Source organism: Solea senegalensis, linkage group LG13, assembly GCF_019176455.1.
Source record: "Solea senegalensis isolate Sse05_10M linkage group LG13, IFAPA_SoseM_1, whole genome shotgun sequence".
NCBI classification, from domain to species: domain Eukaryota; kingdom Metazoa; phylum Chordata; class Actinopteri; order Pleuronectiformes; family Soleidae; genus Solea; species Solea senegalensis.
Window position 1 is genome coordinate 15327935 of NC_058033.1, and position 15562 is coordinate 15343496.

Sequence of the window (15562 nt, forward strand, 5' to 3'; positions counted from 1 at the left end):
TCAGTCTATAGTTCTTCTAACCAGTGGCACAGATTGCTGCAGGAATAATACACAACTCCTTATATGGACAGCCTGGGTGTGTGTGTTTTTTTCCATCTTGTTTGTGTTGTTCAGTCAAAGTTATGATTCATTTTATATCACATTTTTAGTAGTGATGTAAAGTAGCAATAATTGTGCAGAAGTCACAAAATAGACCGTTTTTTTTTCTCTTTTTGTTAATCAAATCGAGCCAAGTGAACTTTGAACTGTGACATATTTCCACAAATTTCACAAGTTCGATCCAATTTTAACATTTTCAGTACTTTTTGCTCAAGTGTGTTTATATACGTAGTTGGTGGAAACAAAGGATATAAGACACACTTTACTGCACATTCTTAGAACCTCTGTATATTCTGTACATTTTAACATAGAAATGGAAAACAAGCAGCTGAAATGCTCTGTGTTCTAAGGGTTTTTTGACTGTAAACTGAAGTCTGTAAAAACCACTCACTCTCTTGCCCATAGAGGAAATCAGTATTTATATCTCACAGAAACAAGGGAGCTGCTCACTTAGGAATATCTGAAGGAATGATTTTAAACGTTTAAAAGTCTCTAGATAAGGTATTTGAACTTACTGGTGGAGGCAGCAGTAGATCAACCACTCCTTAAGCACTCTTTTCTTTGGACTTTGGAGTATGGTACAAACTTCCATACAAAGTTTCCATTCACAATGGGCTGGGCTAATGGCAAGCAAATATATCATTGACTTAAGTCAGCGTGAAGTGGCTGAATGTGTTTTTCCTTATGTATATCTGTGTATAGATAGTTTTCAAAGAAAATTGGTTTCAGAAGACACATTTAGTGAGATTAATTAAAAATGATTATGTCTAGTCTTTTCAACAAGTTAGCTGTAGAAAACTCAGCCATAGACTTTCTATTAAATGCAGTCAGCCTACATTTCTCAGTTAGCAAACTAGTCCACGGGAACTCCAAAACCCACTTTCTTGGGGGGAGTTGGTGGTGGACATGTGGTGTAGAGGGACAGGCTGTTGCTTTGTAAATGCAGGAGAATAAGACTATTTTTCACGTCTGCCTGGAAGTTCCCTCGTGTCAGTTGTTTCTGGACACTCATGTAGTTACCTGCGAACATCCGGAACCACGTTACTGCGCGTTACCGCGAGATCTTCGAATCACGTGGACTTCACCCAGCCAATCAGCAGAGATCCAGCCACGTCATCGAAAACGTCATCGTGACGTTCGACAACTTCCTTGTTGTTAATAAAGGGATGCAAAAAGGTCTTCCGCGGCATCTACGGTGATTTCTCAAAAACTAATGATGGTAAGATGATGAAACTCACACATTATGTGGTTGAGTAGTTGCGCTAAATAATGACAAAGGTGTCCTTTGTGTAGGACTTCATGAAATCAGTGAAATTATGGCATGAAAAACGGTGTCATCTATTTGTAGACAGCCCGATGCGTCTAGTAAGCCATACTTATGACTAAGTTTTCCAAACGTTTGTATAACATTATACAGTGATTCAGTGAGAAAGTTATAGAATTTCTAAACTATTTATTGGAATTTTAAAGCTATAAATAGTATATAGTACAGTATGAACTTAAATGGCATGTATAATGCCATTTCAATATAGAGCAAAATATTGTTATTGCTGTTATTATTATCATCATTATTATTATTATACAACAAACTCTCTTTTGCAGTTGTTTGTTCAGATGATTTATGGAGAGAGGAGGGGGACAGTTGTTGTGCCAGCCCACCCTGCCATCAGTGATGATGAGGAGGTGAAAGATAATGGCGATGTGGCAGACCCTGACTGGACAATCCAGGTCCAAGTGACCTCTTGCCATCTGCATGTAAACGGGGACAGCCAGTGACAACAAAATTAGACGACCTCCATGCAAGTCCATCAAGGAGATGGGGAAAAATGAAGTCCCCCGTGCTATGTGTGACTACATAACCAGTGACGATGGGATCCTGGCCCTCAGGTGGAAGGACAACAAAATTGTCACTGCTGTCAACAGACATGGGGGTGGAGCCTATGTCCTCTGTCTCAGGTATTGTGGATTGTTTCTGTTGTTGTTGTCACTGATGTATCCGTATGTACCTGTTCTTGTTATTACTTAGCTTTTCTACTATTTTTTAATCTATTTCTATTCCATTCAATGTTGTAATTTTGTACTACTATAGAGATGGGCTGTTGCAACACCTGAATGTCCCCTGTGGGGATCAATAAAGAACTATCTAATTTTGTCTTAGGTACTGCAGCGACACCAAGACAAAGGAGCTGTCCAGCTGTCTTCAAAAGTAACAATGCCAACATGGGTGGCATTGAGAAGAGCGACATGTTGGTTCACCTCTAACACACCTCATGAGGTCAAGGTCAAAGAGGTGGTATTTGTTTATTTGTGTTTTTCTTGAACATTCTTATACATATACAGTATCCTATTTTTGGATAGTCATGAAAGAAATTATATTTTAACTGCTGTAATAATTATCACGGCATGTTATTTCTCCCTCTCTCTGCCCGCCTAAGATAAATTTAGAAATGCGTTGCACAACATGTAAGCGAGATAGCAGTCATGTACGCACCCACATCTTGTGTGAACCAGGCCCTATACATGTTGTTGTGGTTCTCTTTGTGCACTTGTGACTCACTCACTTGAATCCGCCTACAAAGCAGTAAAATGTATTGACCTGTTTAACTATTGCAGTTGAAGCCCAGTGTCAACCCACTGTGACTTCATGACACTTTTGTCAACTGCTCCTTTGAGGCCTTGGGTTTTGCACTTTGACCAGTGTTGTTTTTGAAGCTGGAAGAAACCATTTTAAATGACAAGGTGAAGCTGGGGAGTCTTTGGAAACAGCAACAGATTTACCTGCATTTCTACTGTATGTGGCCCTCAGGTCGCAAGTTTGTCAACTCTAACCCAATGCTTCATTTTTCATAACTGGAGAGTACGCAAACAACTCTGCTTCAGCATGTTTCAGTGCACAGGACACAACATGTCTGAGTGTGCAGGCCGTCGCCCTCAGCTTTTCTATGCATGGGCTGGTGAAAGTTGCTGGACCTCAACCCGGTGAACCAGTGAACCAAGATAATGTGCTGAAAGTGCCTGAGGGCTTCAGAGGGCTGCAGAGTGGGGTGTTCCTTTCAGCGTTGTTTGGAAGGAAGTCATTTAATTCAGAGTGTATATCAACAATGTCACTTGACGGAGATTGGAGAAGTTCTTTCAACCTCATTTGCCTGTCAGAGGTTCAGCCAGTGATAGTTTTGTGTGAAGTGCGTGTGTGTAATTGTATTTGTTAACTCTTTAGAGCTTTTCCTTGCATAAAAACTGACCCTGTCAGGACCAGTAACTTCATTTCTGAAGAACTGGTTAAGTTTAGGGCTAGGATTTGAAATGTGAGTAGGTTAGGGTTTAGTTAAAGTTAGGGATAAAGCTTTGTTTGGGCTGTCCAAACGAATGGAGGTCAATGTGCTGTCCCTAATGTGGGTTAGAATTAGGTTTAGGTTAAGAGTGAGTGTCAGTTTTAATGTCAGGAAACCCATTCATGCAAATTAGGAGCTGTTTTACACATATACATGTTGCATATTGAATCAATAACAATTTTAATGGGTAGGCTGACTGCACTCTTTACATGGGCTAAGAAAAAAAATGTGGTGATTTTGTTTTCATATTTATGTATTTACAACCAAAGGAACATTGCAAGTTATACCACAGTTATAGTTTTTTTTTTTTTTCCAGTTTTACAATACAATATTGTGTATGCCCTATGGTTCAACATTAAATGTGTATGTTGACTATGTGACAAAAGGGGTAGCTAACAAAATTTGATATGTATTTTATTATTTGCAGTTAAAAAAAACAACAACACACCACCACATTTCACCTCAATCTCAACTGATTTGGGGAAACGACAACAGTGACATGAGGACTGTCGAACAAACAAATGTGAAACGTGATTTATACATTTCTGTCTTTGCAAAGTCAGGACAAACTATCTATGATAAAGACAGATGCGTGACACACAAACACGTGATTGACGGGTGATATAAATAATTAGTCAGATAACTGAACGATTATTTATTGCCCATAGATGTATGTGTGTAAGTTAGTGGTGGTTGCTGGTCTTTGAAATAGGAGAAGCTCATTTCAGGCCACATGGAAAAGTGATCATTATATAAAACCTGCTATAATGGTTTGTATTCACAGTGTATATGTACAAATCTGCAATAAACAGCTGATTGTGAATGAACTAGTGCCACCTAATCATAAATGTAAAAAAAGCATTATAACATAAAGCTGTAGTATATTGAAATGAAACAATAGTCATCTGCAAACCAGACCTGACTGAGGGAGCATTTGTGTGTGATATTTTTTCTGGAGGAGAGTCATGTGTCAGAGACACTATGGAATGACAGAATATCTTGCTATTTGATCCAGGTACACTCCCTCTCTGGAGGAGGGTACAGGAGCTGGGAATCCGGTGCTAGTTTTATTATGACCAAAGTTATAACTTTTTGTAAAAATCTAGCGCCCAAGATTTGTCATTAATTCCAAATGTACAGTAACTGTGCTCAGTCAGACTCTCTCTACTCAGGATACTCATTGAGAGCTTCTCTCTGTGCGAGAAGGTCAGCCTCTTTCCTCTTGAGCTCGGCGAGCTCCTGCTCCACCTTCTCCTGACGCTCATTTACTCGCTTCACTTCCGCTGCCTGCCAGGATCTGATCAGTTGATGCACCTCCGATCTTCTTTTTTGCAAGAAATTGATCCGCTCATTGAAGACCCTCTCGGTCTCCTCCACTTCCTTATCAGCAGAGGAAGTGAAGACCTCCACCTTCCTTGCAAGTGCCTTCACGTCCTCCTGTTTGGCATGGAGTTTCTGCCGGAGCTTTCGTCGGCTCGAGTTGATCTTTCGCTGATTCACAGTCCTTTCCTTCTTATTCTCCCCCACTGTGTTGTGGCCTTTGTGCTGATGCACGGAGCAGAGGTAACAGATGCGCTGCTGATCGGTGCGGCAGAACATCTCCATCACCTCACCATGATGAGAGCAGATGTTGTCCTGGCGATCCTGGAAGGGGTCCACCAGCGTGTGTTTCTTTAACGCAGATAACTCCTTATGTGGCTGGAGGTGTTTCTCACAGTACGAAAACACGCACACCAAACAGAACTTGACAGCTTTCAGTCTCGTCCCAGTGCAGAAATCACACGCCACGTCTCCAGGTCCAGCATAGCAGTGATCAGCAGGAGCAGCTTGGAGACTGATCTTCTTCAGCTCCTCCACTAAACCAGCTAGTACGGCGTGTTTTTCCAGGACAGGCCTCGGTGTGAAGGTTTGTTCACAGTCGGGGCAGCTGTAGACTTTCTTCGTGTCCTCTGCGTCCCAGTGAATTTTAAGACAACTCAAACAGTAGCTGTGTCCACAGGAAATAGTCACTGGATCCTTCAGCAGATCCTTGCAGATAGAACAGCAGAAGAGTTCCTGATCCAGCTGAGCTGCAATGTGTGCCATTTTCAGCTCTCGGTCACGGCAACTGTGTTGCTCAGAGGCGGAAACTAGTCTGAGCTCTGTTTACAACAGTTTTTTTTTTTTTTTTGCAGTGGGTGGGGCCTATCGGCTCCTGCAAATCACCACACGTTTGCACAGACTGCAGATCTGAGGGAGGAGGGGACCAGGAAATTTGAGCTGCCTCTATTTGAAGGGAGAGGATTATCAGGATGTGACGAGGAGCCTGACAAACAAAAGGTGTTTAACTCTTTGTGTGATGTAAAGTGCAGATAATGGAAAACAAAGCTTTGCTTACACTACACACATTGGAAGAAAATGATACTTTGTCTGGTATAGCTGAAGTTTTTGAGCATTTGCGAGGTCAGAATCCACTCTGGAAAAAGAGTCTAAAACCCAGCTTTTGGCTAAAGCTTGAATCCATAATTTTGTCTCTGAAACACTGTTTGATTACGTAAATCTTCCTCACACCCTGACAGACTTCTGCAAAGTTTCAAACAAAGGTGTGTGTGTGTGTGTGTGTGTGTGTGGGGGGGGCATGAAACAGGGATGCTCACTCTTCCTAAAAACCTGTTCAACCTGTCACCAACTTACTGTTAAAGCTGTGTGGTTGCTGTTGTTCTCAAGAACCATGCGTAAAAGTAGCATAACAAGCAAAAAAAAAAAGACAATAAAGACACATACTGATCATTGCACATAATCATATATTGCCTGTTGTGCTGGTTTCAAATTCCCGAGTTTCGGACTCTAATTGCCCAGTTTTTAAGCCTCTTCATCCTGTACCATGTGATAAAAAGGCACTGTCCAGGATGTGTGTGATCTGAGATGATATTAGGGGCCCTGCTGAGACACCAGGAACTGGTGAGGTGATCCAGGGGCAACCAATGCTTTTCTGGGCTGGTTTGATGACCCATGGTGCACCAGTGCACCAGCACACTCTCAATGGTGAGAGTGGTAAAAAAAAAGAAGAAGAAGTGTGCAGCCTTGAATTTGCACCCTTGTGATTCACTAAAAGACTTTGCATCAAAACCAATGAGCGTTGAGATTCTGCAACTAATGTCATGTCCATGAAGTTCACAATAGAGGAAAATAAATAAATACCTCCATTGTCTGCCAGGACACCCTCTATACACAGTCACTATGATGTAGAATGGGACAGGATCTACTCTGTACCTCCTCAAGTCCACAATCATCCCCTTGGTTTTGCTGTTAAGCATGAGATTATTTGCAGAGCCCCCCTGCTGTGCCATCTTCTCGAACTTGGCTCTGTATGCTGACTCGTCAAGGGCCTTTGCGTCCTCGCTCGCTGCCATCATCATTAAGATTGACCAGCTAGTGATTACTGCTCTGATTCATTCTAGTGTATTCATTTTCATTAAATAAAAAACATTATATTTTATTGTCAGTTCCGGTAGTTAAATGGATCTTAGTGACAGAGCTGTGTTGAGGCTATAGTCTCTTACAGTGGCAGTGAGCCCATGCACATGTCCCACAAGTCCCATTGTTGGAGGAAATTTAATTTCACTTGTCGTTCTTCTTAAGAGAAGAAAATTAAGTTTCCTCAAAAGGAGATATTACAGTCTGTGCAGTCTGACTCACTGCTCCTTCTTATGTTTGACGGGTTAGATATCCTAACTAGATAACGATGAGCAATCAATTTCACCCAAATGGAACAGATAAAATGATTTCCGAAACTTGTTTTATATTGCATATTTATTCTCAGGAGAAGCAGGTTAGGGGACACATAGAGAGGAAATGTTCTCATGAGTGGAAAGAGCCAGATAGATTTTCTTATATCAAACTAGATGAAGACATCTCTGGCTGTGGGAAGCCATACATTTTCAGCAAGAATGTTGACAAGAAATGTACATTCATTTGCAAAAGTGATATATAGAAGTCCTTACAGGTGACAGTGATAGTGCAGGTAATGAAGAGCAGGGAAGAATTAAAGTACAAATCCTACTTGTACAAAGTTTGACAAAATGCAGGACAATGAAACTCCACTGTGTAAGAACCTTATATAAAGTCATTTCACTCTGCAAACGCTTCTGCTGGTCACTTGTGACACTAACCTAATGGCCATCAAACAGCACACAGGTCTCGATTCAAGGTCTACGCCTGCTGGATTTTCCTAGGTAGCCACTTGAACATGGTCCTGCACAGCTTTTTGCTCTTCACTTTTGACTTTGTTAAGTTCTTGGTGATGACATTTCGGAGCAGGCTAAAGTTAAAAGGTTGGGATAGGTGAGTGGAGGAAGCGTTGTTTCTTCTGGCTGAAAAATTCAGAACCTCCGAGAAGCGTCTTTCCTGCTGCCTGAAGTCGTACTCCACGCTGGACAGACAGACAGAGAAGCAGGCCAGAATTAATAAAACCCCAGAAAACACACACCTCTCTGTTTTGCACATTCATGTGAAGGTGTAGTGTGTCCTGATTTTTTTTGTCAAGTAGAGGGGCGGGGTGATGTTGTTGACTTTAGGGCCACAATTCAAACACAAAGCGTTAAAATTTTTCAAAGATTAACCAAATCCGAGGAAAACAATGTAACCCCCATAAAACCAACATTGATTGGCAAGTTGTGTAGCGATGCTAACCACAACAAAACTTGTTTGTAGTCTCTAGTACACACCATAAATTGGTCCAACAGTATTCCCAGGCACTGATGGACATTTTTGGACTGTAGTCTGTAATCCATGATAGCAGTATTACAAAATGTTTGACTTTTTTTCTGACAGCATGTTGGATCTCCAGCAAATATAGCATCTGATTATGTGATTACATATCAGAATCTTGAAGGATTGTCCCTAAGAGAAGGGGTCACAATAAAAAAATGGGATTGAGTCTTTTTTTTTTCACAAAATGAAGCAAATTCAGCTGTAGCCGAAGCATCTATGGTGTTCCAGTAGGGCTTTTTTTAATGCTACAAATCACTGAGAACTATTTTGCTAAGTTGTGTTTTACCAGTGGAAAACTTTGTGCTTGTTGGTTTGGGTAGGAAGACATTCCCCAGCATGATATCCTTTTATTCTGAAGGTACTTTTTTTATATATACTGTATATATCCTTATTCCGTGCCACATCTTACCCCTCAGTTTAAATTCCACATTAGATAGAAACATACTTCAACGTTGTGCGTATGTTTAATGTTCAATTAATGTTTTATTTTTCTCTCTCCGATTAGCCATCCAGAAGCAATAATATTGCTTAGCGTTGCAGTTTCAAGCCTCGGACCAAGTGTCACTGGTGAGTGCGTAACAAAAAAAAGGAAGATATTTCTCAACTCAGGGGAAAGTGAGGTTGGGAAGCACAATTTGTTTTAGTAATACAGAGCTAAATGCAAATCAGTGAAGTATTCCTTTGATTATTTCTCAGTTTTATCAACATCAAGTAGCATAAAATTCAAATATGCTGGAACCAAAATGTTGCTTTTGGGCAAGATTTGAATTATAGAGCTGTATTGAATGCACACAGACAACACTGTAAACACAGTTATCTCACCTGTATATTATACAAGCGGTCTTCTGGCAGGTTGAGCAGGTTTTGACGTCCTGTCCAGTTTTGAAGCATCGCCGACTAAAATGAACGGAAGTAAATTGTCAATACATTTCAAACCTCATTCAGTCAGTTTAACAAGTGTTTCAGAAGTGGATCCTACTAAAAACCCCGAACCCTAAAGCAGCAGTTACAATTGTTCAGGAGAGTTCCAATGCATCTAAGAATCAAGTTTTGTTTTTTTCCGCAAATCTACTTGCATCACATCAGACAGCTATTCTGAAACATGACTTCAGAGGCCAGTCACAACATATTTGCACATTATAGTTGATGAGGATAACTGACAAAGGCACATTGCCTGAAGGCCATTTAATTCAGATTGTTTGTCCCAAAAGAGCTCCACGGCCAAGTACATCCCTGTCACACTGAAGAGCATGTCATCCAGACCTGATACTGCAACAATAGAGGTTCACATCATTGCGCTACTTTTTGAACCCCAATTTAGCAATGTTTGCTGTTTTATATCCTAGTGTAGGTAATGATCTAAACTAATAATATGTTTGTACACCCCTCACCTCTCTTGCACCAAAGCCCACAAATAAAATCTGTGTTATGGGGACACAGCAGCTGCTTGTGTCAAGGTAAAGGTAAATCCAAATATAGATATTCAAACACTTAACTCACAAAATAACACATTTGAACTTACTGATAGATGCAGCTGTGGCTCTATGACTCCTGTGTGGTGTGATGTAAAGTGACTTTATGAACAGACTTTGGTATAGGGAGTGAGTGGACAGGAAAGTAACACAAACACCAGTATGAAAATATTATAGGCTTAATCAGATGTAAGTTTTATTGTTACCCTTTTGCCAAGCGAGGGTCTCGTTTTCCCAGAACGTACTGTTTAGCCGTGAGTTTGCCCACATAGCGTCACACGTACCCTGATAGCCACACTACATTCCCCATCATGCAACACAAAGCAGCGGTAGCCGCGGCGGCGTTTCCAAGCCGAGTTTAGTATCACGTTTGATCAACATGTTCGGGTAAGCTACCTGCTACAAACAACTATAACACACGTCTGTTCAAGCAACTTCATTTATTTAATTAACAGCACAGCGAACAGTGAGGTACCCACTGGTTCAGTTACATATTCCATTGAGTTAGTTTTCTAGTTTACCAAACACAACACACAAGTCGACTGCCGGTCTCCAAGGTCCGTCCACAAATTGGTCCGTGTGGGAACGCGAGCCACATTGGAGCCCGATCTTTATTCTGTCCCTGGACAGTGTAATTGGGGTTTGCTAATGGCGGGGGGTTGTGAGTTGACGTGAATACTTCTTTGTATCATTATTATTGCTGATGTGATGTATTTAAAAGACTATGTTTGAAGGGGGAAATATGTATGGATATATATAAGGTATTATGAGGTGATATTATGATGTTAAATATATTTACTATGGTTATTATAATGATTGGGCTTGAAGATGTATTACCTATCCTAGTGAGTTCTCCCAATCAGTAGCTGATTGGTAGGCTTATTTAAAGCTAGTGGGTAGGGAGGTTCAGGGGTTTTCATATGGTGGCTTATCAGCTTGCTGTGAGGTTGCCTTTCTGCATATCTACCCAAGTGAATTATGTTTTTTCCATGAATGGCAGGTTTGATTTCCGTTATTTAAAAGTATTTTCTTTATAATTTTTTTTGTTATTATTTTTGCACGTGTGGCACCTGTAAATAAACCGGTACCATTTTCTCACTTGAATCCTCGGAGTTGCGTCCTGCTTTTTGCGTCCCGTCCCGTGTGTGAATTGGGGGTGCAATACCCCTTTTTCACAGTCATGTAGTCCTAAAACATGGGTCTCATGGCCCCTTCCAGATGCAAGAGCATGGACAGTACAGGCAATGCTGAGTGTAAGTACCTTATGAAACCACACTTAAAAAAAACAACTATTGGCTGTTTTTGCCTTTAACTGTAAAACATGAAGCATGAAAGCGAGAGGGAGACGCAGCAAAGAGCTGAAGACTTGAACTCGGCCACTGTTACAAAATCATTGTTAAACACTGTCAACAACGAATGAACTTTAGAGTATCAAACCATTATGCATGCACCAAACCATACAGTACATTGTAAAGCCACCAACCACAATGTCTAACTATTCCGCACAATGTACAGCATAGCATACAACACACACACACACACACACACTCTTCTCTTACCCACTTGTGGGAGTGTGGCACGTCTCGAGGTCATGGATGATGTTAAGCAGAGTGGTGATACGGTCCTTGTTGGCTGCCAGACTGGCCTCCACTGTCTCCAGCTCCTGCTGCAGGATGGCTGGTCTCCAGCATTGTGAGGATGAAAGTGGCAACAGCGTGGCTGCATCTGTCGGGTGGGAGCGAGTCAGACTAGAGTCCACTGGGCAAAGCTGGGTCAGAGCAGGACTTAGTGTTGACTCCATCTCAGAGGACCGGAGGCAGGGAGGGGTGACTGGTTGCAATGTTGATGGGGGCGTAATTGAATTACATTCCGGGCCTCCGTGGTTTTTAAATGGCACAGGTGCAGTGAAGGAAAGCTTTGAACGTGAGTCTGAATGTCGGTGGACTCGGATTTGCGTGACATGGTCAACTTGGCCTTTACTGTTTGCTGCGGATGAGCTCATGAAGTTTGTTTGTGCTGTTGAGATTGTCGAGTAACTGTAATGTGGCGGATTATCTGCACTGGATTCAGCTTCAATATGTGTATGCTTGCTTGATGCCGCCAGGGCAAATAGTTCTGTTTTTGCATCTGTCTCTTGGGCTGTGTGTACTAGTGGGGAAGGATCACAGTGTCCCTCGTGTTCCTTTTTTGTGCATCCTTGATAATGTTGCTCTGTGTTTACGTGGCTGCTCGACTTGATTAAGGAAATGATATTCTGAAGCTCAGCGACCTGTGATGGTTTTGAATTTTCATGCTGCTTTGACTCATGCGCAACAAATTCATTGCTTACATTCTCGCTTAATTTGTTTTTATCAGTATGCAACCGAGTACTGATATTCATTATCAATTCGGGATTGTTTGTGCTCGCATCAGTGTCTCTGCTATGTTTTTTTGACACAGTTAGCAGCCTGGATAATGTGAGTGGGTTTGTTTTGGAGTCGTTTTCCTGATTGGATACAGTACAGACCACAGACTGATCGTTGTGACTGGGTTTATTTGTGCGTGGTGTTTCAATATGTCTCACTTCATTACTTTGGTTTTCTGTCCACACACAAGATGATAAGCTTACTGTAGACGGAACTTCCTTAAGACTGACGGATGACTTTTTCAAGCTGGCACTCTGAGTGCTGTGACATGCAGATGTGGAACTGGTAGTCACACCGGAAGTCGAGCCAAGTCGTGACTGTTGGGATTTAGTGGTAGATTCATGAATTAAAGGCTCGGAATTAGTTTTAATCAAGTGGATTTGTCGAGTCGCTCGATCTGATGCAGCGCGTTTATTCAAAGAGCTCTCTGCAGCAACAATGCCGAGGTGGCGTAGGGTCGAGTCTGATGCGCTGGTTATTTTCGAGTCGGGACATTTTTTTTTAGATATTTGAAGGCATGCATTTGTTGCCGCGTCTACTTGTGTTGCGTTTGTCGGGTGCACCTTTTGGACTTTATGCATTCTTGGTGGGGGCACTTTTGTGGACACGTGCGCGGAATTAAAGGACACAGTCTTTTTGTGTGTGTTGGTTTTGGTTGCATTGTGAGGTCGTGTTATGGCAGGTACAGTTCCTGTCCTGGGGACCGTGGGATGAGTGTGCGACTGTGGGTCCTTGTGTTTGGTTGCGGCTGCCGTTTGTGGAGTCAGTGTGAGACTTGTTGGTCGGGGGATGTTATTGTCCTGCGTAGGTTCTGCAAAAGATTGGACATTGGTGTCTTGTTTTGTTTCTATAGTTGCTTGCGTGATAGTGACCGTTTTCGCATGTGGGATGTTTGCGAGTTGATTGGATGTTTGATCACCTGCAGTGCGAGTATGTGACAAAGAGATCAGATTGTGTCCAGATTGTGCGTGAACTGGGCACGCTGGGTGTGCTGTTTTTCGAAACCTCGCCTCCTCATTGTTCACATGTAATGTCTGTGTCCCGTTGTCTCTGTCTGTGACGCTGTCAGTGATTTGATCCTGATTTGGCTTGATGTCTCTGTTTCTCTCAATATGAGACGTGTGGAAATGTGTGCCAGTCGAGAGCGCTGCGAGGGCTGAATTTAATGAAGACGCGCTGACAGCGGGGTTGTTCGCCCCCAAAGTGGCAGCTCTTGTGGTTACAGACTGTCTCCCACCACAAAGGCTGCATAATTTCTGCACTGTACCGAAAGGTCGGGCAACAGATGACAGCGGCGTCCTCCCACAATGCTCTGCGTGGTGACCTTGCTTTCTGACTGGGTCTCTTTCGCGAAAGGTTCCACTTTTAATTGGTGCTGCTTCATTTCCGTCAACACTGATTCCACCAATTGCTTCTGAATCCACCACGCTACCGTTAGTGTAACGCACAGCTGGTTTCAGCTTAGGCCTGACATTTGTTATGTTGTCTGCAAAGTGTGGATTGGTCTTGATCGCCCTGGCAAAGCAATAAGTCCCATTTCTGTTCCTCTGAATGCAGGTCACATTGTGAGAGGTCTCGCCTCCAAGAGCTTTGAAAGTCACTTCCTTTTTGGTCTTGGATTCCCCACTTTTCTGTTTTAAAATAGCCCTTTTGTCGTTGTCCTCGTAGTGTGTTTCCTTGTTGAATATTTGATTATTTCTCTCTGATAGCACGGGTAGTGTATCAGTTGACGGCTGTTGGGTTGGTTGTCTGCTAATCCCCGGTGACGTCTGAACACCGACACTGCAATGAAGACCCCACGTGTGCAGCAGGACCCCTGCAGCTGTGTCTTCTCCGGTTGTCTTCAAACCACACACTCCAACCAGAGCAGGAACTCCTAAAACTGGCACCGGAGTCATCACGTCACCCACTCGTCTCCCCATCTCTTGTGTGACTGACTTAAAAGTGGGACTTCTCAAGAGAGAGGCAGCATTTCCACACCATTTCATCCCTCTAAAGGGAAAAAAAAACCAAAAGAATCACCAAGCTTACAATGAGACGCATTTGAGCTAATGTCTTGGAAAAAAATCCAAGTCAGAATAGTACACACGAGACAAGGAATTGCTTCAGAAATAAAAACAATAAATAGAAATTCTGGCTCTCACTTTCAAACTTTTAGTGTGATGGATTAAAAAATAGGAATGGCAACACATTTGCATTGATAATCAGAGGAGGGAACACATTTAAGTGTTTTATATTCTGTATTCGCATTTTACAGATCCCCTCTCAATGTCTGACACCACAGAGAATAATATATTTTGTGGAGTCAAATTCAAAACAACTGCTGCAGTGAACTATCTCTCTCTCTCTCTCTTATGAATAATGTCCATCATACTGTGGCAAGCAGCTTCAGGCTCACCTTGGAAAGAGGCCCTCATGTATAAACTGCCACCACAGTGAAGACTTCATTAATGGTGTCCATATAACTGCAGCACACTTTTACTGATGGGGCATTATGTATGCGAGTGTGTGTCCATACCACCTATTAATGCCTTGTACATTAGGAAACAACATGGAGTCAACGCGCGGTGATTGTTTGTTTGCCTCTTGTGCCTCCTCATGTTTTGAGCTTAGTCAAGTGACCTCTGTCTGTTGTCACTAACGCCAAGTGACAAGTGTCCTGTCGTGTTAATTCACCATCCCCACATGAGGCGAAGGAGACGTAAACATACTACTGCGGTGCCATTGAAACAAAATAGAAAAACAATCTTCTATTTCAGCAGAATTCATGCCTTGTGTGTGGTTGTTTGTATTCTGCAGAGTGCAGACATACCTTCAGTGTTTGCTCGATCCTTGCTGCATGCTGTCTTGAGTCCAAATATCTGTAGTAGTTTGCTGCCCTCTGTTTTCGCGTGCTCTTTTTTTTTTTTTTTCCTAGAGGCTCGAAGTTCATCTGTCCCCACACTGTAAATCCTTTGTTTGGTATCTGATCCAAACTGATCCAGAAGAGTTAATGAGTCTGTCGGCCTATTGTTCAGATTCTAACATGACCCGTCTCTTACTGATGAGGCATTAAGCCAAGTGTCCTTACTCTGTCATCACCCTTTCTCTTTCTCCTCTCGTTTTGGTCCTGCTGCTCTCATGCTCTCTCCATAATCACAACACAGCAGTATGCTACACTACAGTATGCTGGCTGCCCTCCAACACACTCTGTCCTACTATTTCTTGCCTTCCTACCTCCTCTCTCTCTCTCCCCCTCTCTTATTTCATCATCTCTCTCAATTCATGCATGTCTACAGCAGGGTGGAGAAGGAGACTGAGAGAGAGAGAGAGGAAGTGACTTGCATCAGTGGAGTAGGGACTGTGTGTAAATTACCATAAAAGCAGGAAAGTCAATTGACAGCGGCAGTAAAAAAACAACAACACATGTAACACTGTAAACAAAACAATAACAGCGACAGAATAATTGTAATTTGACACATTTTATTGCATTTATTGTCTGACTGTATTTTAGGCTGTTTCC

General features: G+C 42.2%; 2 protein-coding genes and 1 long non-coding RNA gene across 4 annotated transcripts; 1 reads left to right on the top strand and 2 right to left on the bottom strand.

The window, feature by feature from the left end:
* The first annotated feature begins 1249 nt into the window (after positions 1–1249).
* On the top strand, positions 1250–7219 carry LOC122779639. The gene is made up of 4 exons (XR_006361594.1): positions 1250–1318; positions 1702–2055; positions 2258–2389; positions 5606–7219. It is a non-coding gene; the product is annotated as an uncharacterized LOC122779639 (long non-coding RNA).
* Positions 3829–5584, bottom strand: LOC122779638 (E3 ubiquitin/ISG15 ligase TRIM25-like). Its single transcript, XM_044042183.1, has one exon. It carries the CDS (start codon positions 5514–5516, stop codon positions 4596–4598), a length of 921 nt encoding a protein of 306 aa, XP_043898118.1. The 5' UTR covers positions 5517–5584; the 3' UTR covers positions 3829–4595.
* Positions 7206–15354, bottom strand: LOC122779637. Of its 2 annotated transcripts, none has more exons than XM_044042182.1 (4): positions 14873–15354; positions 11219–14052; positions 9006–9080; positions 7206–7842 (listed from the first exon to the last, which is right to left on the bottom strand). In XM_044042182.1, exons 2-3 carry the CDS (start codon positions 14046–14048, stop codon positions 9013–9015), a joined length of 2898 nt encoding a protein of 965 aa, XP_043898117.1. In that variant the 5' UTR covers positions 14049–14052; positions 14873–15354; the 3' UTR covers positions 7206–7842; positions 9006–9012. The 2 variants fall into 2 exon arrangements, with proteins under 2 accessions (XP_043898117.1, XP_043898116.1); XM_044042181.1 differs by having other exon boundaries at positions 11215–14052.
* Positions 15355–15562: the final 208 nt, after the last annotated feature.